Source organism: Oryctolagus cuniculus, chromosome 6 (assembly GCF_964237555.1).
Source record: "Oryctolagus cuniculus chromosome 6, mOryCun1.1, whole genome shotgun sequence".
Lineage (NCBI taxonomy): Eukaryota > Metazoa > Chordata > Mammalia > Lagomorpha > Leporidae > Oryctolagus > Oryctolagus cuniculus.
The window spans coordinates 66,647,386-66,672,335 of NC_091437.1; the positions used below are offsets into that span (position 1 = coordinate 66,647,386).

The 24,950-nt window shown below is 41.0% G+C and overlaps 1 protein-coding gene across 6 annotated transcripts in view; it reads right to left on the reverse strand.

The window, feature by feature from the left end:
* Positions 1-2,267: 2,267 nt before the first annotated feature.
* LOC103352426 (POTE ankyrin domain family member A) overlaps positions 2,268-24,950 on the reverse strand; it is a 204,348-nt gene continuing 181,665 nt past the window's right edge. For 5 of the 6 annotated variants that reach the window (XM_051833797.2, XM_051833798.2, XM_051833795.2 and 2 more), the window contains 2 exons: positions 24,322-24,550; positions 2,268-2,496 (listed from right to left, as the gene is read on the reverse strand). In XM_051833797.2, coding sequence (XP_051689757.2) covers positions 2,443-2,496; positions 24,322-24,550 — 283 coding nt within the window. In that variant the 3' untranslated portion in view covers positions 2,268-2,442. The remainder of the gene's footprint in view (positions 2,497-24,321; positions 24,551-24,950) is intronic. The other variant, XM_051833801.2, reaches the window with a different exon arrangement.

The following is a 24,950-nucleotide window of genomic DNA, read 5'->3' on the forward strand; positions in this document are numbered from 1 at the left end:
AGCCAGAACCATTAGGAAAGAAAAAGAAATCAAAGGGATACAAATTAAAAAGGGATAGAAATCAAAGGATGTCAAATTATCTGTGTTTGCACACATTATTATCCTACATAGAGAGGAACCAAATTACTCCACTATTGAGTGAGGCTATTGGAACTCATAAAAGAGACTGATAAAGTTCTAGGACATAAAATCAACACACAAAAATCAATAGCCTTTGTATACACAAACAGTGCCATACCTAAGGAATAACTTGTAAGATCAGTCCCATTCACAATAGCTTCAAAAATTTTAATATTTTAAAATAAATTTAACCAGAGATGTGAAAGATAAAAAGGTAAAACATTAAAAAAGAAAAAGAAGACACAAAAAATGGGAAAATTTTCCATGTTCAGGGATTGAAAGAGTTAATATCACCGAAATGTTCATACTACCAAAAGCAACTTCTAGATTCAGTGTGATCTCAGTCAAAATATCCAAGATATTCTCAGATATAGAGAAAACAATGCTAAAATTCATATGGAAACACAGAGATGCATAGTGAAAGCAATTTTAAATGACCAAAACAAAGTCAGAGGCATCGCAATAGAAGATTTCAACACATAACTACAGGGCAGTGATAATCAAAACAGCCTGGTATGAGAAAAGACAAGTAGACCAATAGAACAGAATAGAAACCCCAGAAGCTAATCCAAACAACTGCAACCAACTAATCTTTGACAAATGATCTAAAATCAATCCCTGGAGAAAGGGTGCTGGGAAAACTGGATTTACACGTGCAGAGTATGAAACAAAACCCCTTCCATATACCTTATATAAAAATCAACTCACAGTGAATCAAGGATCTACCTGATGCCATCAAATTACTAGAGGAAAACATGGGGGAAACTCTGTAAGACATTGACATAGGCAAGTGATATCACCAGCCTTATTAATAATTTTAGATATTAATAATCCTGTGGGTTGTATTGTCTATTCAGAGAAGAACTCTGAATATCAGCTCAAATAGAGCAGGTGATGTGGTAAGTTGTAAGCATTTTATTCAGTGAGAGAAATGCACAGGAAAGTGAGGGCTTTATTTAGGCGAGAAGGAAGTCTAGAAGCTAAGTTGGGTCCATACCAGGCAGAGAGCAAGCCGGGTGCCATGTGGAGCAAGCAGGCAGGCAGGAGAGCAGAGCAGAGGCCAAAAGGCTGTGTACCTGAAGGTGCAAGGCAACAAGGGAAGGGCACACCATGCTGCAAGCCTCCCAAAGGGGAGTGGTTACATGGTCTGATTGGCAAGTGGAAGTATGGATGGAGTCAGTAGGGATGTGAGATCACACAAGGCTCAGGACAAAGGCGTGGTCTACTGCTCACAAATCTAATCAATTTGATCCTATCTGTCTATTTCACAAGGACTTAGATTTGAATATAGTGACTAAAGTTGGAAATTATAAATAAGTCATTAATTAACTCCACTAACTTATGGCAATTCGGTTGCTTTATAAAAACTGGCATTTGGATACATTGAATATGTTAATAATTCTGGTTTTCCTTTGTAAAACCTGATCAGAAGTTTTAAAGATTCCAAGAAAAGGTTTAAAATAATATATAGGTCCCAGGATTTGACACAACATTTATGATACTGCATGGGATGATTACAACTCATATTGGAGTACCTGATTTTGAGTGTATTCCTGATTCCTGCTTTCTGTTTAATATGCATGCTGGGAGGCAGCAGGTGATGGCTCAAGTAGCTCAGTCTCTGTCACCCTTTTCTCTCTCTTTCTCTCTCTCCTCTTCTCTCTCTCACTCCCTCCTTCTCTTATTGTCTGTTTTCAAAATAAAATCTTAAAAATAAAATACTATATTGGGGCTGGTGCTGTGGCATAGTGGGTAAAGTATCTGCCTGCAATGCTAGAATCCCATATGGGCACAAGTTTGAGTCCCAGCTGCTCCATTTCTGACCCAGCAATCTCCTATACCTGGAAAAGCAGTAGAAGTTGGCCCAAGTCCTTGGGCCCCTTCAATTGTGTGGGAGAACTGAAAGAAGCTCCTGATTCCTGGCTTTGGATCAACCAAGCTCCAACCATTGTGGGGCATTTGGGTAATGAACCAGTGGATAGAAGGTTTCTCTCTTTCTCTCTCTCTCTCTCTCTCTCTCTCTCTCTCTGCCTCTGCCTCTCTGTTACTCTGCCTTTCAAATAAATAAATAAATCTTTAAAACAAAATACAATAAAATACTACGTATAATTTTTATCATATAAATAACACAAAATGTTTTCTTTTAATCAAAATCTTTATATCACACATTTAATAGGAAACAATTGCATTACATAATTACGTAAGTTATGTAAAATGTCCAGCAAGGAAAATTTTATTATCTTTCAAACTGTATAATTCTTATTCACAATATTTACAAATTCTTTCAAAGCTTTGAAAACAGAATCTTGATTTCGGTTTGATTTATCGAATGCCAGAGGAAGAGTCTGTAAGGTCTGGATCCACGCCAGGCAATAGCTAGGAAGAAAAAGAAAGAATTCTGTTTTGTATCTCAAAGACGTCAATTTTAACTAAGTCTCAATCAGTATAAGAAAGCTGAGAACTTTATCACAATTAAGAAGAAAACAATATGTGTGACTATGGTACAAAATTATATTACTTATAATTTTCCCATAGCTATGCACCGAAATACCAATCTGGGTAAAGTACAAGAAAAAAATGACATAGTTACCTCTTATATTTAGAAAAAAGAATCCTAGTATTAAGCTAGAATGTGAAAACAAATTAAAACTGAGCAAAACATGTAATAGTAAATTATCGTTACAATGGTATTAAGTGGCAAAGCTAAACTCTTGTTACTTCTGCTGGAAACTAAGTTACAATATAATGTGCAATTTCAAGGAATCACATAAACAAGACTAGTGTCTGCTAACACTAACTGATAGAATAAAAAAGGAGAAATGATCCAACATGGGAAGCGAGATACTCAGCAGACTCATAGAATGGCAGATGTCCTAAACAGCACTCTGGCCTCAGAATCAGCCCTTAAGGCACTCAGATATGGCTGAAGAGCCCATGAGATTAGTATAGGCATGGAAAGCCAAGACACTCTGGAAAAAAAGAAGACCTAAATGAAAGATCTCTGTGAGTGAGATCCCAGTGGAAAAAAACGAGCCATCCAAAAAGGAGGTACCTTTCTCTGAAGGGAGGAGAGAACCTCCACTTTGAATATGACCTTGTCTATAAAAGATCGGAGTCAGCAAACTCAAAAGGCTTCCATTGCCTTGGCAACTCATGACAAGAGCCTGGGGGATTACTGATGCCATAAACAAGAGTGTCAATTGTTAAGTCAATAACAGGAGTCACTGTGCACTTACTCCTCATGTAGGATCTCTGTCCTTAATGTGTTGTACAATGTGAATTAATGCTATAACTAGTACTCAAACAGTATTTTTCACTTTGTGTTTCTGTGTGGGTGCAAACTGTTGAAATCTTTACTTAATATATGCTAAACTGACATTCTGAATATAAAGATAATTGAAAATGAATCTAGATGTGAATGGAAGGGGAGAGGGAGTGGGAAATGGGAGGATTGTGGGGAGGAGGGAAATTATGGGGGTTAAAAGCCACTGAAATCAAAAGCCATACTTTGGAAATTTATATTTATTAAATAAAAGTTAAAAAAAGAAAACACATATAAACAATCCATAGGTAATTGGAATCAGCAAAGACATGCTTGTAACATACGACAGTTGCTGAAAGTAAACAATTGGTGCATTTATTGTATAATTTTCTCAATCGTGGCATATACTTAATGTTTTTCAAAAAAAATTTAAATAGAAATCATTTTTAAAGATTCATTTATTTGTGGGGTGCAGAGCCAAGATGGCAGAACAGTGAGGGCACGCACAGATAGTCCAGGAAAAGATAGTTTAATAAAAGTGGAGATATACTAGGGGGCGGAGCCAAGATGGCGGAATAGTGAGGGCACGCACCGATAGTCCGGGAAAATTTAGTTTAATAAAAGGGGAGTTACGGTAGCCTCAGAAAAAAGAACCAGGAAAATATTGCAGGGGAAACTCTTCTGGATCGAGTGGCTGTGAATCGGAGGACCTACTGGGAGAACAAGGTTGCCCACCACGTGGAAGCTGAGCCACGGTACCGAGCCACAGGAGCCGAGGGTGCCGCAGAAGCTGCAGGGTCTGCGCGCCAGTGCAGGAAGGGGAGTGCATGTCACACAGACAACAGCGGGGAGAGTTGCGACGTCCAGGGCTCCGAGTCCACACATCGGCGCTGGAAGGGGAGGTGAGCTCAATAACCCGAGACATTGGCGGGGAAACGGGGGTCAGAATCTAGAGCGGGGCCGGAAAGTGCAGCAAACTCACTACCAGAAAGAAGGAAAAAAAAAAAAGCTTGGGGGTTTCTCTTTCCCCTAACCTTGCAAAGGTTGCAAGGCTGCAAGGCTTGAAGAATTCGCAAGAGACAAAGAGCAGGCCCCCTCTCTGGATTTACATATCAACAGGGGAGAGCTAAGGAACTGAGTCACTACAATTCAGTAGCCTAGGCAACCCAGTGGGAGTCCAGAGGAACCTAAACAGACTCTTTGGGTAGAAGCCAGAGATTGGAAGCTAAATACCATCAATTCTGCACAGCCGTGCCATGCAGTGTTACTTACCCCCTGAATAAATAAAATAAATAAATAAATAAATAAAAAGAGAGATTTACCACGCATAACCTGAGGGTGTCACCTTTGCACACCCTTAACCAGGAAGAACCAAGCAGAGCTCTCAGGCCGCACCCATCTCAAGCCTCCAAGGCTCCTCCAACAGCAGGCAGTCCACTTAACAAGGACATAGTATAAAATAAAAAAAAATTTAAAAAAACGCACAGTGATGAAAGAAGAATTAACTATGCCAAGTAACAAACACAGAAATCAAGGGAACAAGATCAATGATGACACTATGATGCCTCCAAATAAACAAAACACCCCAAACCAAGATTATGAAGATGATGAGATAGAAGCAATGCAAGATACGGATTTCAAAAAATTTATGATAAGAACATTTAGAAGTTTTCAAAAGCAAATCCTTGAACTACAGAAATCCTTATTGGACAAGATTGAAAATCTCTCTCGTGAAAATGAAATTTTAAGGAAGAATCAAAATGAAACTCAGAAACTAGTAGAACAGGAAAGTGTGATAGTGAAGAGAAATCAAAATGAAATGAAGAGCTCAATAGATCAAATGACAAACACATTAGAGAGCCTTAAAAACAGAATGGGTAAAGCAGAAGAGAGAATATCGGACTTAGAAGATAGAGCACAGGAAAACATACAGTCAAACCAAAGAAAAGAAGAGGAAATTAGAAACCTAAAAAATATTGTTGGGAATCTACATGATACTATTAAAAAAACCAACATTCGAGTTCTAGGAGTTCCTGAAGGCATGGAGAGAGAGAAAGGATTAGAAGGCCTTTTTTGTGAGATACCAGCAGAGAACTTTCCAGGTTTGGAGAAGGACAGAGACATCCTAGTACAGGAAGCTCATAGAACCCCCAATAAACATTAGCAAAAGAGATCCTCACCACGACACGTGGTAATTAAACTTACCACAGTGAAACATAGAGAAAAGATCCTAAAATGTTCAAGAGATAAACCTCAGATTACTCTCAGAGGATCTCCAATCAGACTCACAGCAGACTTCTCATCAGAAACACTACAGGCTAGGAGGGAATGGCGAGACATAGCACAGGTGCTAAGAGAGAAAAATTGCCAGCCCAGAATATTATATCCTGCAAAGCTCTCATTTGTGAATGAAGGTGAAATAAAGACCTTTCATAGCAAACAGAAATTGAAAGACTTTGTGGCCACTCGTCCGGCCCTGCAAAAGATACTTAAAGATGTGCTACACTCAGAAACACAGAAACACGGCCATCAATATGAAAGAAGGTAAAGGAAGAACACCTACCAGTAAAAGAGCATGGGAAGCTCAAAGCATATACTAGAAAATATCTCCGGGAAAATGGCAGGGCAAAGTCACTACGTATCAATAGTCACATTGAACATTAATGGTCTGAATTCTTCAGTTAAAATACACCGTTAGGCTGACTGGCTCAAAGAACACAACCCAACTATTTGTTACATACAAGAAACACATCTCTCTAACAAAGAGGCATGCAGACTGAAAGTGAAAGGTTGGAAAAAGATATTCCATGCCAACAGAAACCAAAAAAAGCAGGTGTAGCCATATTAATATCAGACAAACATAAACTTTAATACAAAAACTGTTAAGAGAGACAAAGAGGGACACTATATAATGATTAAGGGTTCAATTCAACAGGAAGATGTAACTATTATAAATGTATATGCACCTAATTACAGGGCACCAGTCTATTTAAAAGATATGATAAGGGACTTAAAGGGAGATTTAGATTCCAATAGAATAGTACTGGGGGACTTCAATACTCCACTCTCAGAAATAGATAGATTATCCGGACAGAAGATCAACAAGGAAACAGCAGATTTAATCGACACTATTGCCCAAATGGATCTAACAGATATCTACAGAACTTTCAACCCTACATCTACAGACTTCACATTCTTCTCAGCAGTGCATGGAACCTTCTCTAGGATTGATCACATACTAGGCCATAAAGCAAGTCTCAGCAAATTTAAAAGAATTAGAATCATACCATGCAGCTTCTCAGACCCCAGCGGAATGAAGCTGGAAATTAGCAACTCAGGAAACTCTAGAAAGTATGCAAACACATGGAGACTGAACAACATACTCCTGAATGAACACTGGGTCATTCAAGAAATCAAAAGAGAAATCAAAAACTTTCTGGAAGTAAATGAAGACAACAACACAACATATCAAAACTTATGGGATACAGCAAAAGCAGTATTGAGAGGCAAATTTATAGCAATAGGTGCCTATATCAAGAAATTGGAAAGGTACCAAATAAATCAGCTTTCAGCGCATCTCAAGGACCTAGAAAAATGCAGCAAACCAAAAACCAATTCTAGTAGGAAAAGAGAAATAATTAAAATCAGAGAAGAAATCAACAGGATTGAATCCAAAAAAAAAAAAAAAAAAAACACTACAAAAAATCAGCCAAGCGAGAAGCTGGTTTTTTGAAAAATAAACAAAATTGACACCCCATTGGCCCAACAAACTAAAAAAAGAACAGACCCAAATCAATAAAATCAGAGATGAAAAAGGAAATGTAACAACAGACACCACAGAAATAAAAAGAATCATCAGAAAGTACTACAAGGACCTGTATGCCAGCAAACAGGGAAACCTATCAGAAATGGATAGATTCCTGGACACATGCAACCTACCTAAATTGAACCAGGAAGACATAGAAAACCTAAACAGACCCATAACTGAGACAGAAATTGAAACAGTAATAAAGGCCCTCCCAACAAAGAAAAGCCCAGGACCAGATGGATTCACTGCTGAATTCTACCAGACATTTAAAGAACTGACTCCAATTCTTCTCAAACTATTCAGGACAATTGAAAAAGAGGGAATCCTCCCAAATTCTTTCTATGAAGCCAGCATCACCTTAATTCCTAAGCCAGAGAAAGATGCAACACTGAAAGAAAATTACAGACTATATCCCTGATGAACATTGACGCAAAAATCCTCAATAAAATTCTGGGCAATAGAGTACAACAACACATCAGGAAAATCATCCACCCAGACCAAGTGGGATTCATCCCTGGTATGCAGGGATGGTTCAACATTCGCAAATCAATCAATGTGATTCACCACATTAACAGACTGCAGAAGAAAAACAATATGATTATCTCAATTGATGCAGAGAAAGCATTCGATAAAATACAACACCCGTTCATGATGAAAACTTTAAGCAAATTGGGTATAGAAGGAACATTCCTCAATATAATCAAAGCAATTTAGGAAAAACCCACAGCCAGCATCCAATTGAATGGGGAAAAGTTGGAAGCATTTCCACTGAAATTTGGCACCAGGCAGGGATGCCCACTCTCACCACTGCTATTTAACATAGTTCTGGAAGTTTTAGACAGAGTCATCAGACAAGAAAAAGAAATCAAAGGAATACAAATTGAGAAGGAAGAACTCAAACTATCCCTCTTTGCAGACGATATGATTCTTTACTTAGAGGATCCAAAGAACTCTACTAAGAGACTATTGGAACTCATAGAGGAGTTTGGCAAAGTGGCAGGATATAAAATCAATGCACAAAAATCAACAGCCTTTGTATACACAAGCAATGCCATGACTGAGAAAGAACTGCTAAGATCAATCCCATTCACAATAGCTACAAAAACAATCAAATACCTTGGAATAAACTTAAGCAAGGATGTTAAAGATCTCTACGATGAGAATTACAAAATCTTAAAGAAAGAAATAGAAGAGGATACCAAAAAATGGAAAAATCTTCCATGCTCATGGATCGGAAGAATCAACATCATCAAAATGTCCATTCTCCCAAAAGCAATTCATAGATTCAATGCAATACCAATCAACATACCGAAGACCTTCTTCTCAGATCTGGAAAAAATGGTGCTGAAATTTATATGGAGGCACAAGAGACCTCGAATAGCTAAAGCAATCTTGTACAACAAAAACAAAGCCGGAGGCATCACAATACCAGATTTCAGGGCATACTACAGGGCAGTTGTAATCAAAACAGCGTGGTACTGGTACAGAAACAGATGGATAGACCAATGGAACAGAATTGAAACACCAGAAATCAACCCAAACATCTACAGCCAACTTATATTTGACCAAGAAACTAAAACCAATTCCTGGAGCAAGGACAGTCTATTCAATAAATGGTGCTGGGAAAATTGGATTTCCACGTGCAGAATCATGAAGCAAGACCCCTACCTTACACCTTACACAAAAATCCACTCAATGTGGATTAAAGACCTAAATCTATGTCCTGACACCATTAAGTTATTAGAGAACATTGGAGAAACCCTTCAAGATATTGGCACAGGCAAAGAGTTTCTGGAAAAGACCCAGGAGGCACAGGCAGTCAAAGCCAAAATCAACTAATGGGATTGCATCAAATTGAGAAGTTTCTGTACTGCAAAAGAAACAGTCAGGAGAGTGAAGAGACAACCAACAGAATGGGAAAAAATATTTGCAAACTATGCAACAGATAAAGGGTTAATAACCAGAATCTACAAAGAGATCAAGAAACTCCACAAAAACAAAACAAACAACCCACTTAAGAGTTGGGCCAAGGACCTCAATAGACATTTTTCAAAAGAGGAAATCCAAATGGCCAACAGGCACATGAAAAAATGTTCGAGGTCGCTAGCAATCAGGGAAATGCAAATCAAAACCACAATGAGGTTTCACCTCACCCCAGTTAGAATGGCTCACATACAGAAATCTACCAACAACAGATGCTGGCGAGGATGTGGGGAAAAAGGGACACTAACCTACTGTTGGTGGCAATGCAAGCTGGTCAAGCCACTATGGAAGTCAGTCTGGAGATTCCTCAGAAACCTGAAGATAACCCTACCATTCAACCCAGCCATCCCACTCCTTGGAATTTACCCAAAGGAGTTTAAATTGGAAAACAAAAAAGCGGTCTGCACCCTATGTTTATCGCAGCACAATTCACAATAGCCAAGACCTGGAACCAACCTAAATGCCCATCAACGGTAGACTGGATAAAGAAATTATGGGATATGTATTCTTTAGAATACTATACCGCAGTAAAAAACAATGAAATCCAGTCATTTGCAACAAAATGGAGGAATCTGGAACACATCATGCTGAGTGAAGTAAGCCACTCCCAAAGGGACAAATACCATATGTTCTCCCTGATCGGTGACTGACTGAACACCAAAAATAAACCTGTTGAAGTGAAATCGACACTATGAGAAACGGTGACTTGATCAGCATAGCCCTGACTGTTAATGAACAACTTAATACATTATCCCTCTTAGTATTTTTTTTTCTGTTCTACTTAATATGACTGGTTTAATTCTGTAATTATCACACAGTTATTCTTAAGTGTTGAAAATTAACTGAAATGTGATCCCTGTTAAACATAAGAGTGGGAATAAGAGAGGGAAGAGATGTACAATTTGGGACATGCTCAAGCTGACTTGCCCCAAATGGTAGAGTTAGAAACATACCAGGGGATTCCAATTCAATCCCATCAAGGTGGCATGTACCAATGCCATCTCACTATTCCAAGTGATCAATTTCAGTTCACAACTGATCATAATGAAAGGACTAAGAGTCAAAGGGAGCACTTAAATAAGTCTAGTACCTGCTAACACTAACCGATAGAATAAATAAAGGGGAGAGTGATCCAACATGGGAAGTGAGATACTCAGAAGACTCATAGAATGGCGGAATTCCTAAATAGCACTCTGGCCTCAGAATCAGCCATAAAGGCATTCGGATCTGGCTGAAAAGCCCATGAGAGTATTTCAGGCATGGAAAGCCAAGACACTCTGGCAAAAGATCTCTGTGAGTGAGATCCCAGTGGAAAGAACAGGTCTTCAAAGAAGGAGGTACCTTTCTCTGAAGGGAGGACAGAACCTCCACTTTGACTATGACCTTATCTAAACAAGATAAGAGTCGGAGAACTCAAGGGGCTTCCATAGCCTTGGAAACTCATGACTGGAGCATAGGGAGATTACTGATGCCATAGACAGGAGTGTCAATTGGTAAAGTCAACAACAGGAGTCACTGTGCACTTACTCCTCATGTAGGATCTCTGTCCTTAATGTGCTGTACATTGAGATTTAATGCTATAACGAGTACTCAAACAGTATATTTCACTTTGTGTTTCTATGGGGGTTCAAACTGTTGAAATCTTTACTTAATGCATACTAAACTGATCTTCTGTAAAAAAAAAAAAAAAAGAAATTATCAATTCCCAACTAGACTGTCACTGGTATTAAACATGACAATAGGTCTGATCTGATTTCATCATCATTTAAAAAAAATCATCTATTATTTTTCACTTTATGTTTCTGTGTGGGAGCAAACTGTTGAAATCCATACTTAATGTATACTAAGCTGATCTTCTGTATATTAAGATAATCGAAAATGAATCTTGATGTGAATGGAAGGGGAGAGGGAGTGGGAAAGGGGAGGGTTGTGGTTGGGAGGGACGGTATGTGGGGGAAGCCATTGTAATCCATAAGTCGTACTTTGGAAATTTATATTCATTAAATAAAAGTTAAGAAAAAAAAAACAAATAAATATACTATTTGGTGATGGTCTTGATTATATATTTACCTGTACACATGCATGATTTTTAAAATAATATATTTACAGGTTTACTTTTCTGTTTAACATACAGTTTTGTTAAAATAGGTCGATGGTATAAGTATTTTTCCAAATATTATTTTTCAGTAATACAGATCATGTGGATAATCTTTCATAGAATAAGAATAATGTGTTAGGTGCCGGCGCTGTGTCGCAGCAGGTTAACGCCCTGGCCTGAAGCGCCAGCATCCCATATGGGCACTGGTTCTAGTCCTGGCTGCTCCTCTTCCAATCCAGCTCTCTGCTATGGCCTGGGAAAGCAGTAGAAGATGGCCCAAGTCCTTAGGCCCCTGCAGCCACATGGGAGACCTGGAAGAAGCTCCTGGCTCCTCTGGCTACAGATGGGTGCAGTTCCGGCTGTTGCATCCAATTGGGGAGTGAACCATCTGACAGAAAACCTCTCTCTCTCTCTGCCTCTCCTCTCTCTGTGTAACTCTGACTTTCAAATAAAGTAAATAAATCTTTAAAAATGTAAAAAAAAAAAAAAAAAGTGGAGTTACAGTAGCCTCAGGAAAAGGATCAGGAAAAAATTGCAGAGGAAACTCTTCCAGATCTAGTGGATGTGACACAGAGGACCTATGGGGAGAGCAAGGTAGCCCACCACGTGGAAGCTGAGCCGCAGGAGCCGCGGGAGCCATGGGAGCTGAGCTGCAGAGTCTGCACACCAGTGCTGGAAGGGGAGGTGAGACAAAAACCTCTCGGTAACCCGAGACATTGGTGGGGAAACGCAGAAAGAGCCTGCAGAGAACAAGGCCTGAAACCCCACTGGGGAAAGTTCACCAGGCTGACTGGAGGAGAGAAAAAATCGAATAAATAAGGGGAACCGGCACGGACATTAGCCTCTCTCTCCACTCACCTTACAAAGCCGAGCAAGATAAAGGTCAGGTGCCATTTTACGTATGTAAAGCGGGTGCCCCTCATTAGCCAAGCAGAAAAACCTGACTCTGGTGGGGAGAAATAACAGGAGGTTAACACTTAATGAAAGTGTGGAGCTAACCAACTGAGACTGTGAAAAATTGAGGGGGGGCGAGAGAACTCACTGAGTACACAACTCGGTAACCCGGGCAACCTGGTGAGAGACTGCGGAGAAAATTGAGACCACACTGAGAGCTGCATAAACTCTTTGTGTGGTCACAGCGGTAAGCAGACGAATACCCACAGGGGCCAGATTTCATACATCAACTACCCTCAATTCCACTCAGCTCTGTGGAATTACTTCCCAACTGAGTCAATAAAAAAGAGAGAGAGAGAGCAAAAGAACACTCTGGGTGAATCACCTTTGGCACACCCTTAACGCTGAAGAACCAAACAGAGCTCTCTGGCCACACCCATCACAGCCTCTAAGATCCATCAAAAGCAGACAGTCCTCTTAATCCAGAGTCACAGTATAATGAGAAAAAACACCACACAAAGAAACGAAAGAATATCTCCAATATGCCAAACAAAAAACACAAAAACTGAGGTAACAAGAACAAGAAAGACACTATGACGCCCCCAAATGAAATAGACACCCCAATTCAAGATTATGAAGATGATGAGATAGAAGAAATGCAAGAAGCGAACCTCAAAAAATTGATAAGAACATTAAGAAGTTCTCAAAAACAAATTCTCAAACTACAGAAATCCTTAATGGACAAGATAGAAAATCTCTTGTGCGAAAATGAAATACTAAGGAGGAATCAAAATGAAATGAAACAACTAGCAGAACATGAAACTGTGATAGTGATGAGAAATCATAATGAATGAAGAATTCAATAGATCAAATGACAAACACATTAGAGAGCCTTAAAAACAGAATGGGTGAAGCAGAAGAGAGAATATCAGACTTAGAAGACAGAATACAGGAAAATATACAGTCAAACCAAAGAAAAGAAGAGGAAATTAGAAATCTAAAACATATTGTCGGGAATCTGCAGGATACTATTAAAAAACCCAACATTCGGGTTCTAGGAGTTCCTGAAGGCATGGAGAGGGAGAAAGGATTAGAAGGCCTTTTTAGTGAGATATTAGCAGAAAATTTCCCAGGTTTGGAGAAGGACACAAACATCCTAGTACCGGAAGCTCGTAGATCCCCTAATAAACATGACCAAAAGAGATCCTCACCACAACACGTTGTAATTAAACTCACCGCAGTGAACAGAGAGAAAAGATCCTAAAATGTGCAAGAGAGAAACGTCAGATTACTCTCAGAGGATCTCCAATCAGACTCACAGCTAACTTGTCATCAGAAACCCTACAAGCTAGGAGGGAATGGCGAGACATAGCACAGGTGCTAAGAGAGAAAAATTGCCAGCCCAGAATATTATATCCTGCAAAGCTCTCATTTGTGAATGAAGGTGAAATAAAGACCTTTTACAGCAAACAGAAATTGAAAGAATTTGTCGCCACTCATCCAGCCCTGCAAAAGATGCTTAAAGATGTGTTACACACAGAAACACAGAAACACGGTCATCAATTTGAAAGAAAGTAAATGAAGGAAACCTCACAACAAAAGATCACAGGAAATTCAAAGCATAAACTAGAAAATATCTTTGGCAAATGGCAGGGCAAAGTTACGACTTATCATTAGTCACCTTGAACATTAATGGCCTGAACTGTCCAGTTAAAAGACACCGATTGGGCCGGCGCCACGGCTCAATAGGGTAGTTCTCACCTAGCAGCACCAGCACACCGGGTTCTAGCCCCGGTCGGAGCGCCAGATTCTTTCCCGGTTGTCTGCTGTGTATCTCGCTTCCCATGTTGGATCACTCTCCCCTTTATTTATTCTATTGGTTAGTATTAGCAGGTAGTAGATTTGTTTATGTGATCCCTTTGACTCTTAGTCCTTTCATTATGATCAATTGTGAACAGAAATTGATTACTTGGAATAGTGAGATGGCATTGTACAAGCCACCTTGATGGGATTGGAGGGGATTCCAATTCAATCCCATCAAGGTGGCTTGTACCAATGCCATCTCACTAATCCCAGTGATCAATTTCTGTTCACAATTGATCATAATGATAGGACTAAGAACCAAAGGGAGCACATAAACAAGAATAGTGTCTGCAAATACTAGCTGATAGAATAAAAAAGGGAGAGAACAATCTAACATGGGAAGTGAGTACCCAGCAGACCCATAGAATGGCAGATGTCCTAAACAGCACTCTGGCCTCAGAATCAGCCCTTAAGGCAAGCAGATCTGGCTGAAAAGCCCATGAGAGTATTTCAGGCATGGAAAGCCAAGACACTGTGGCAAAAAAAAAACTAAATGAAAGATCTCCGCGAGGGAGATCCCAGTGGAAAGAATGGGTCATCAAAGAGGGAGGTACCTTTCTCTGAAGGGAGGAGAGAACCTCCACTTTGACTATGACCTCGTACAAATATTATCAGAGTTGGTGAACTCAAAGGGCTTCCATAGCCTTGGCAACTCATGACAAGAGCCTAGGGGGATTACTGATGCCATAAACAAGAGTGTCAATTTGTTAAGTCAACAACAGGACTCACTGTGCACTTACTCCTCCTGTAGGATCTCTGTCCTTAATGTGCTGTACATTGTAATTTAATGCTATAACTAGTATTCAAACTGTATTTTTCACTTTGTGTTTCTGTGTGGGTGCAAACTGTTGAAATCTTTACTTAATATATGCTAAACTGATCTTCTGTATATAAAGATAATTGAAAATGAATCTTGATTGAATGGTATGGGAGAGGGAGTGGGAAAGGGGAGTGTTGCAGGTTGGAGGGAAGTTATTGGGGGGAAGCCATTGTAATCTATAAGCTGTACTATGTAAATTTATATTCATTAAATAAAAGTAAAAAAAAGATGTATTTATTTGTTTGAAAGGCAAGGCTATAGAGGCAGAGAGAGAGAGAGAGGTCTTCCATCTGCTATTTGACTGTTTACTTTTATCTGCTGTCATCCCATATGCACACTGATTCGAGTCCCAGATGTTTCACTTCTGATCCAGCTCCCTGCTAATGTGCCTGGGGAAGCAATGGAAGAGGGCCCACGTGCTTGTGCCCCTTAACTCATCTGGGAGACCTGTAAAAGCTCCTAGCTCCTAGATTCAGATCAGCCCAGCTTTAGCCATTGCAGAGTAACCAGCAGGTGGATGATCTCATACACACCTGTACTCTCCCTCTCCCTCTGTATCTCTGCCTTTCAAATAAATCTTTTAAATTTTTTAAAAATAAATTCTAAATGTTATGAACAAGGAAGGACTTTGACAACCAGTACAACTTAAATCACCGGGGCTGGTGCTGTGCCATAGTGGGTAAAGCTGCTGCCTGCATTGCTGGCATTCCATATGGATGCCAGTTTATGTCCTGGCTGCTCCACTTAATATCCAGCTCTCTGCTATGACTGCGGAAAGCAGTAGAAAATGGCCCAAGTCATCGGGCCCCTATACCCCCATGGGAGTCCCAGAAGAAGTTCCATCTGTTGTGGCCAATTGGGGAGTGAACCAGCAGATGGAAGACCTCGCTCTCATTCTCTCTCTCTCTCTCTCTTTTTCTCTCTCTTCTTCTTCTTCTTCTTCTTCTTCTTCTTCTTCTTCTTCTTCTTCTTCTTCTTCTCCTCCTTCTTCTTCTTCTCTTCTTTCTGTGTGTTAACTCCAACTTTCAAATAAGTAAATAAATCTTTAATAAAAAACTTAAATTACTGGTAAACCAGTAATTTATTATAATCATTTTCTTTAAAAAAATTACTTTTTTATTTGAAAGAGTTACACAGAGAGAGGAACACACACACACACACACACACACACACACACATCTTCCATCTGCTGGTTCACTCCCCCAAATGGCTGCAACAGCCAGGACTGAGCCAAGCCGAAACCAGTGGCCAGGAGTTCCTTCAGTTCTCCCAGATGGGTGCAGGGAACTAAGGACTTGGGCCATCTTCCACTGCTTCTCCAGGCACAGTAGCATGAAGCTGGATTGGAAGTGAAGCAGCGGGGTCTCAAACTGGTGCCCATATGGGATGCTGGCATCGCAAGTGGTGGCCTTACCCACTACGCCACAATGCTGACCCCTATAATCATTTTCTTTAAAAACAGAGTAAAATACTAAAATAGAAATTCCCAAAAAGAAAAATGCAACATGCTAAAACCTTGAAAATAAAGTGGATGAAAACTCACTATTGAAGCTACTTTTAGCATTTTAGTCTCCAGAATCATAACTTTAAAAAATACTAAATGCTGTTTCATAATATCCATCCACAAACCCACCCTTTTCTCTCATTATAGGTAGTATTCTATGATCTCTCATATTACTATGGAGTTTTTCCTAGCAGAAATATATAAATGTATAGCATATCTGGAAGGCACCTCCATTCTGTAGATAAGAATTTTGATAACAACAAACAATTGCAAAATAACTGTTACAAAGAATTCTGCAATGGTTAATGGATATATCTCTGTAACTTGATATAATAGTGCTTTTTAATCTCTGTAACTAAGTGTAGCAAGATTTTGCAAACCAATACCCCACAAAGAAAACATTACACATTGGAACTACTACATTGGATCTATTACATTAAGCTTAAAATATTTTTCAACCCCTAGAAATATTAAAAGATAAATAACCCTTCTCATCCTCCAAAAAAATTAAGAGAAAATATTTCCTTAAAAATATTCACTTCCTCAGGGCCAGCGCTGTTATGTAGTGGGTAAGGCTGCGACTTGCAGTGGTGGCATCCCATATGGGTGCCAGTTGAGGTCCCAGCTGCTCCACTTCTCATCCAGCTCTCTGCTGTGCCCTGGGAGGGCAGTAGAGGATGGTCCTTGCACCCAAGTGATAGACCCAGATGAAGCTCCTAGCTCCTGGCTCTTGGCTTTGGATCAGCCCAGCTCTGGCCATTGCAGCCATCTGGGGAGTGAACCAGCAGACAGCAGACCTCTCTCTCTCTTCCTCTCCTTTTCTCTGTGTGTAACTCTGACTTTCAAATAAATAAGTAAGGCTTTTTTAAAAATATTCACTTCCTCAGCTGGCATTGGGGCATAGTAGGTAAAGCTGCCACCCATGATCCTATATGGGTGCCAGTTCAAGTCCCAGTTGCTCTACTTCTGATCCAGCTCCCTACAGCCTGGGAGAAGCCACGGAAGATCGGCCAAGTGCTCAGGACCCTGGCATCCATATGGGAGACTTGGAAGAAGTTTGTGGCTCCTGGCTTCAGCTTGGCCCAGCTCCAGGCCATTGCAGCCATCTGGAGAATGAAAGATCTCTCTCTCTCTCTCTCTCTCTCTCTCTCTCTCTCTCTCTCTCTGTGTGTGTGTGTGTGTGTGTGTGTGTGTAATTCTGAGACTCAAATAAATACATAAATTTTTTTAAAAATATTCACTTCCATCATGTCCACATTTATACACTTTCATCGTCATCATGTAGAATGATGCATTACTCAATTTTTCTGGTAAGAACTGTGGGGAGCAACCCGGACTATACTGTTACTGGAATTAAGACTTATTCTATGCATCTGCTCTCCCACAATATGGCACTGGGAGAGAAGAAAGAGGCTTCTACACAGCTGCCTCCAGTTCAGCCAATAAACTGTAGGACTTGCTCCTGATTGGAGAGCAGCGTACTCGGCGTGTGGGCAGCTGAGTTAGGATTGGCGGAGGAGGACTATAAAGGAGGAGAGAGACGGCATGCACCGGGGAACATCTAAGGGGAACATCTAAGGGGAACATCCAAAGGAACACCTGTGCAGCCCCCGAGAGAGCCGGCCGGCGGTGTGCCGCTCCCCTGCGGAAGTGGGGAATGTGGCAGGGGGAACCACCCTTCCACGGAGGTGGAAGGGTCGGTAGCCAACCCGGGAAGAACCAGCAGCAAACCCGGGGAGGGCCGAGCAGACGAAAGAACAGCGCAGGGTCCTGTGTCATTCCTCCACGAAGAGGGGGAGCGACATAATGGTGCCGTGACTTGGATATGAAGCCTAGCCAGGGTTCAGTGTCACTCCTCCACGAAGAGGGGGAGCGACATAATGGTGCCGTGACTCGGATAGGAAACCTAGGACGGATAGGAAACTTAGGAGGGAAGAAACGGGAAGAAGCAGGAAAATACCGGAGAGAGAGACTAGCAAAGAGCCTAGGTGCTGGAAGAAGCTATTGAAAGCCTAGGCATAGACTCGGATATGGACTGTGGGAAAGAAGTTAGGATTGAAAGCGAAAGTGAAAGCTTTCATAGACTCGGATGCGGACTATGGCAGGGAAGCTAGGAGATTGAAAGCGAAAGTGAAACCTGGAGGAGGCTTGGACTCGGATACGGACTGTGGGGAGTAGCCAGGAGAAATGAGAGGAATATTGTTGGAAGAAAACTTAAGGAAACATACCGGGTAGAGAAAAATGTTAGGGAGGATGAAGCCACGAGTGCAGGCCGAGGCGGAGACATAAGCCACCTTGGAATTCTTCAAGTCACCCCGGGGAGCAAGAGGCGAAGATCTGGAACCAGACGCAGAGACGTGGGCCGCCAGGTTGAAATTCGCCAGGTTAGTCCGGGGAACTTGGACTGAATGCCGGTGGTGGCGGAAACATTCGCGGAAGCCGCCGCGTGCAGAGAGAGCACGGGGCGTGAATAGATAGGGAACGTGGGGCTGGCGCGAGGCCGTGGTGCGGGCGCGAAGTGCGTGGAGACCGCGGAGCGTGCGCGCAGAGCCGGGAACCCGCCGGCGGGGCGAGGCGCCGGGAAGCCGCGCAGAGCCGTGAAGCTGCCGCGGGGCGAGGTGCCGAGAAGCAGCCTCGGGGCGGGCGCCGCCGGGAAGCCACCGAGAAGCAGCCTCAGGGCAGGCGGTGCCGGGAAGCCGCGGGGATAAGAGAAACAGAAGTTTAAAAGTAAAATGAGAGAAATAGGAATGCTGGAAGATAGAAGTAAAATGGGAGAAATAGGAATGCCCGGAGATAGAGAAGTAGAGAAATAGAAAGGCCTCCCCACAACACTGCAATGAGAGAGCTTGGATTCGGTCTGCCTGATTAAGTGAGGCGATGAGCACCTGCGGGCGGCTAGCAGCTTATGCGCCGCAGGTCACCGAAGACAGGCACGAATTAACATCAGTAAGGCCTCCCCACAATACAGCAATTAGGAGGCTTGGATTCGGTCTGCCTGATTAAGGTGGTAAGCACCAACAGGCGGCTCGACCAGAGTATGAGCTGCAAGTCACTGAAGATAGGCACGAATCAACACCAATAAGCCTCCCCACGATATGGCGCTGAGAAGGCTTGGATTCGGTTTGCCTGATAGGTTTTGTAAGCACCTGCAGGCAGTTCTAGCAGAGTAGAGCATGCGCTGCAGGGCACCGAACACAGGCATGCATCAGTGCCTAGAAACCTCCTCACAACATGGCGAAGAGAGGACCCGGATTCGGTTTGCCTGATTGATAGGACTTGTAAGAACCTGTGGCAACTCTAGCAAGTAGAGCAGAGTGTGTGCTGCGGGACACCGAAGACAGGTGCATATCAACGCCAAAAAATAAAAAGAAAGGGGGATCTGTGGGGAGCAACCCGGACTATACTGTTACTGGAATTAAGACTTATTCTATGCATCTGCTCTCCCACAATATGGCACTGGGAGAGAAGAAAGAGGCTTCTACACAGCTGCCTCCAGTTCAGCCAATAAACTGTAGGACTTGCTCCTGATTGGAGAGCAGCGTACTCGGCGTGTGGGCAGCCGAGTTAGGATTGGCGGAGGAGGACTATAAAGGAGGAGAGAGACGGCATGCACCGGGGAACATCTAAGGGGAACATCTAAGGGGAACATCCAAAGGAACACCTGTGCAGCCCCCGAGAGAGCCGGCCGGCGGTGTGCCGCTCCCCTGCGGAAGTGGGGAATGTGGCAGGGGGAACCACCCTTCCACGGAGGTGGAAGGGTCGGTAGCCAACCCGGGAAGAACCAGCAGCAAACCCGGGGAGGGCCGAGCAGACGAAAGAACAGTGCAGGGTCCTGTGTCGTTCCTCCACGAAGAGGGGGAGTGACATAATGGTGCCGTGACTCGGATATGAAGCCTAGCCAGGGTTCAGTGTCGCTCCTCCACGAAGAGGGGGAGCGACAAGAACTACTGACAATATTCTATATTTGTATCATGCTTAACAATTTAGAGAAGCATTTAATGTTCATTTTCACTTTGAACCCATTAGACCCAATTTTGTGATTTTAAAGCACTTAGATTCCGATCCTTTGTTTTACAGAAAAATAAAAGTAAGACAATAAAATTATTAAAAAATAGCTAGGATCTTGAAATCTATTTACTGAAACAGTCATTTGATTTGGCTCCTTTTAAGCTATGCAGCAAAATGCTAAAGAAACTTTTGATCTCTTGTCTATGACTTATTATAGTATGGAACCAAGTGAAAAGCAAAGTTGAGTCTGCATTTAACAAGGAATATGATGCTTTTCTCTCAGTCACTGAGATTATGAAAAATTATTCAAACTATGAGTCAATGTACACCCATTGAAAAAACATTTTAAATCACAATTATACATAATAAAAACCATTTTAAAATACTCAGAAGTGAATTTTTACTATGAATGAAACCACAGGGTTAGAAGGGAAGGTTCCTGTTACATCTCCAGTGGAGGGAAAGACAGTGCCTAGCTTTGTACAGGATTCCAGGTAGGAAGAACGTAATTGATTCTGTTTCATGTTAGTTGTTATCTTCTAAAGACATATCATTATCATCTTCAACATCAAGCATTGAAGCAATGGCAATATAGATGTAAGTGAACTTCACTTGAAAAAATCAAATATATGCTTGAATTAACTACTTCAAAACTGTTCTACAATTGCCCAATAATAAAATTATTTTTGGAATGAAATTAATAATACTGTAAGTAAAATAGTAAATTAGGGTGTTCTCTTACTAAGAAAATGCAAAAAATTAAAACAGAACTTAATATTATTTGGTGCTACTGGTACTTTTTTTGTGGGGGGGCTCTCCAAAAATTTTTTATTAATATAAAGAAAACAGATATCATGTATTTTATAAATACAATGCGAAGATATCCATAGTCCCCTCTCTCCCTCCATAAATCCCCATTCACCTTTCCTTTTTCTTTTTTTAACTTTTATATAATGAATATAAATTTCCAAAGTATAGCTTATGGATTACAATGGCTTCCCCCCCATAACTTCCCTCCCACCCGCAACCCTCCCCTTTCCCACTCCTTCTCCCTTTCCATTCACATCAAGATTCATTTTCGTTTCTCTTTATATACAGAAGATCAGTTTAGCATACATTAAGTAAAGATTTCAACAGTTTGTTCCCACACAGAAACATAAAGTGAAAAATACTGTTTGAGTACTAGTTATAGCATTAAATCTCAATGTACAGCACACTAAGGACAAAGATCCTACATGAGGAGTAAGTGCACAGTGACTCCTGTTGTTGACTTAACAAATTGACACTCTTGTTTATGGCATCAGTAATCACCCTAGGCTCTTGTCATGAGCTGCCAAGGCTATGGAAGCCCCCTGAGCTCACCGACTCTGATCATTTTTAGACAAGGCCATGGTCAAAGTGGAAGTTGTCTCTTCCCTTCAGAGAAAGGTACCTCCTTCTTTGATGACCCATTCTTTCCACTGGGATCTCACTCGCAGAGATCTTTCATTTAGGTTTTTTTTTTCCGCCCAGAGTGTCTTGGCTTTCCATGCCTGAAATACTCTCATGGGCTTTTCAGCCAGATCTGCTTGCCTTCAGGGCTGATTCTTAGGTCAGAGTGCTGTTTAGGACATCTGCCATTCTATGGGTCTGCTGTGTATCTCACTTCCCATGTTGGATTGTTCTCTCCCTTTTTTATTCTATCAGCTAGTATTTGCAGACACTATTCTTGTTTATGTGCTCCCTTTGGTTCTTAGTCCTATCATTATGATCAATTGTGAACAGAAATTGATCACTGGGACTAGTGAGATGGCATTGGTACATGCCACCTTGATGGGATTGAATTGGAATCCCCTGGTATGTTTCTAACTCTACCGTTTGAGGTAAGTCATCTTGAGCATGTCCCGAATTGCACATCTCTTCCCTCTCTTATTCCCACTCTTATATTTAACAGTGATCACTTTTCAGTTAAGTTTCTGCACTTAAGAAGAATTGTGCTACTGGTACTTTTAATGCACAGAAAGCATTCATCTTGGACTCCTTTAAGTGACAAACATACAATCGTGGTGAAATGTTAGGATTCCAATCATTCACTCCTAATTAATGGTAGAAAACCTGGGATGGTGCAACAAAACATTTAAAATGTACTGACCCAAAGTCAGTCCAAAATCAGTTGGCAAATAAGCCATGAGGGTGGTGCTGTGGTATAGCATGTTAATGCCCTGGCCTGAAGTGCCAGTATCTCATAGGGGCGCCAATTTGAGTCCCAGCTGCTCCACTTCTGATCCAGTTCTCTGCTATGGCCTGGGAAAGCAGTAGAGGATGGCCCAAATCCTTGGGCACCTGCACCCACATGGGAAGCTCCTGGCACCTGCCTTCAGGTCGGTGCAGCTCCAGCCATTGTGGCCAACTGGGGAGTGAACCACTGGATGTTAGACCTCTCTCTCTCTCTCTTTCTCTCTCTCTCTCTCTCTGCCTCTCCTCTCTCTGTACAACTCTGATTTTCAAATAAATAAATCTTTTTAAAAAAGAAAGAAAATAAGCCAATGTATCTCAAAGCACATATTTACTTATTAGGCAGAAGTTTTCAACACTAAATTTAAATGCAGCCCTTTTAAAAAATTAAATTGTGCCTGTTTGGTAGCATTCATTGGATACCCACTAAAAAGCTGGAAATTTGTATCCTTTATATATTAACAAAGATAATTATGATGTTTGACATGCATAAGTCATTCAAATTCAGTGTTTTATGAAGTTAAAAATAATAATTGAAATGGACACTATGAGAAACGGTGACTTGATCAGCCCTTGACCTGACTGTTAATGAACAACTTAATACTTTACACCTTTTAGTTTTTTTTCTGTTTGTTCTACTTAATACTATTGGTTGAACTCTGTAATTAACACACAATTATTCTTAGGTGTTGAAACGTAAATGAAAAGTGATCCCTGTTAAACATAAGAGTGGGAATAAGAGAGAGAAGAGATGTACAATTTGGGACATGCTCAAGCTGACTTGCCCCAAATGGTAGAGTTAGAAACATACCAGGGGATTCCAATTCAATCCCATCAAGGTGGCATGTACCAATGCCATCTCACTAGTCCCAGTGATCAATTTCTGTTCACAATTGATCATAATGATAGGACTAAGAACCAAAGGGATCACATAAACAAGATTAGTGTCTGCAAATACTAGCTGATAGAATAAAAAAGGGAGAGGACAATCCAACATGGGAAGTGAGATACACAGCAGACTCATAGAATGGCAGATGTCCTAAACAGCACTCTTGCCTCAGCATCAGCCCTTAAGGCATTTGGATATGGCTGAAAAGCCCATGAGAGTATTTCAGGCATGGAAAGCCAAGACACTCTGGAAAAAAAAAAAACCTAAATGAAAGATCTCCGCTAGTGAGATCCCAGTGGAAAGAACAGGTCATCAAAGAAGGAAGTACCTTTCTCTGAAGGGAGGAGAGAACTTCCACTTTGACCATGACCTTGTCCAAATATGATCAGAGTCGGCGAACTCAAAAAGCTTTCATAGCCTTGGCAACTCATGACAAGAGCCTAGGGGGATTACTGATGCCATAAACAAGAGTGTCAATTTGTTAAGTCAACAACAGGAGTCACTGTGCACTTACTCCTCCTGTAGGATCTCTGTCCTTAATGTGCTGTACATTGAGATTTAATGCTATAACTAGTACTCAAACTGTATTTTTCACTTTGTGTTTCTGTGTGGGTGCAAACTGTTGAAATCTTTACTTAATATATGCTAAACTGATCTTCTGTATATAAAGATAATTGAAAATGAATCTTGATTGAATGGAATGGGAGAGGGAGTAGGGGGTGGGAGGGAAGTTATGGGGGAGATGCCATTGTAATCCATAAGTTGTACTTTGGAAATTATATTCATTAAATAAAAGTTAAAAATAATAATTTTTTCAAAAAATCTGAAACCCAAAGAAAAAAAGATGATATTTCTAACCAGATCTGAAGGTTCTAACATGCCGCGATATGAAGGCTGTGGTCCTGAGTCAGGAGTACCCGCATTTTCTTCTAAGATAAGACCTCTATCGAGTGGTAAATTTTTACTAAAATGTCCAACACTAGATGATGCTCGAACAGGCCTCAGGGTAACAGTGCTGAGTAAAGATCCACTCTGCTGCTTCTCCAGGAAAAGTTTAGTTTTCACTATTGCTAGCTGCTCATAAGTCCTGTGAAGATTGCAGAAAACAAATGCTTAGTATTTCATTTTTCTTTCAATGATTCCTAAATGACTTTTCTAAGTAGCCACAAGAGTAAACAGAGTGTCCATTAAATAGTTTCTTGATACTGAAAATATGTCACAGGATACCTATTGTGTGCAAGTGAAGTTTATAAATTGTTCTAAGTAGTATATATATATATATCTCTAGAGAGATTAGTAATTAACAAGAGATTCAAATAAAGAGGGAAAGAAATGGTTATTCTTGAAAGTTGATCAGGTCCTATTTACCACCTACTGCCAGAAAGGCTCTACTTACTAGATTCCTGAGGAAGCTAGTGGAAACACTAACATTTAAATGGTACCTATCTAAGATGATTAATATGATGATTTTCTTGACTAACACCCAT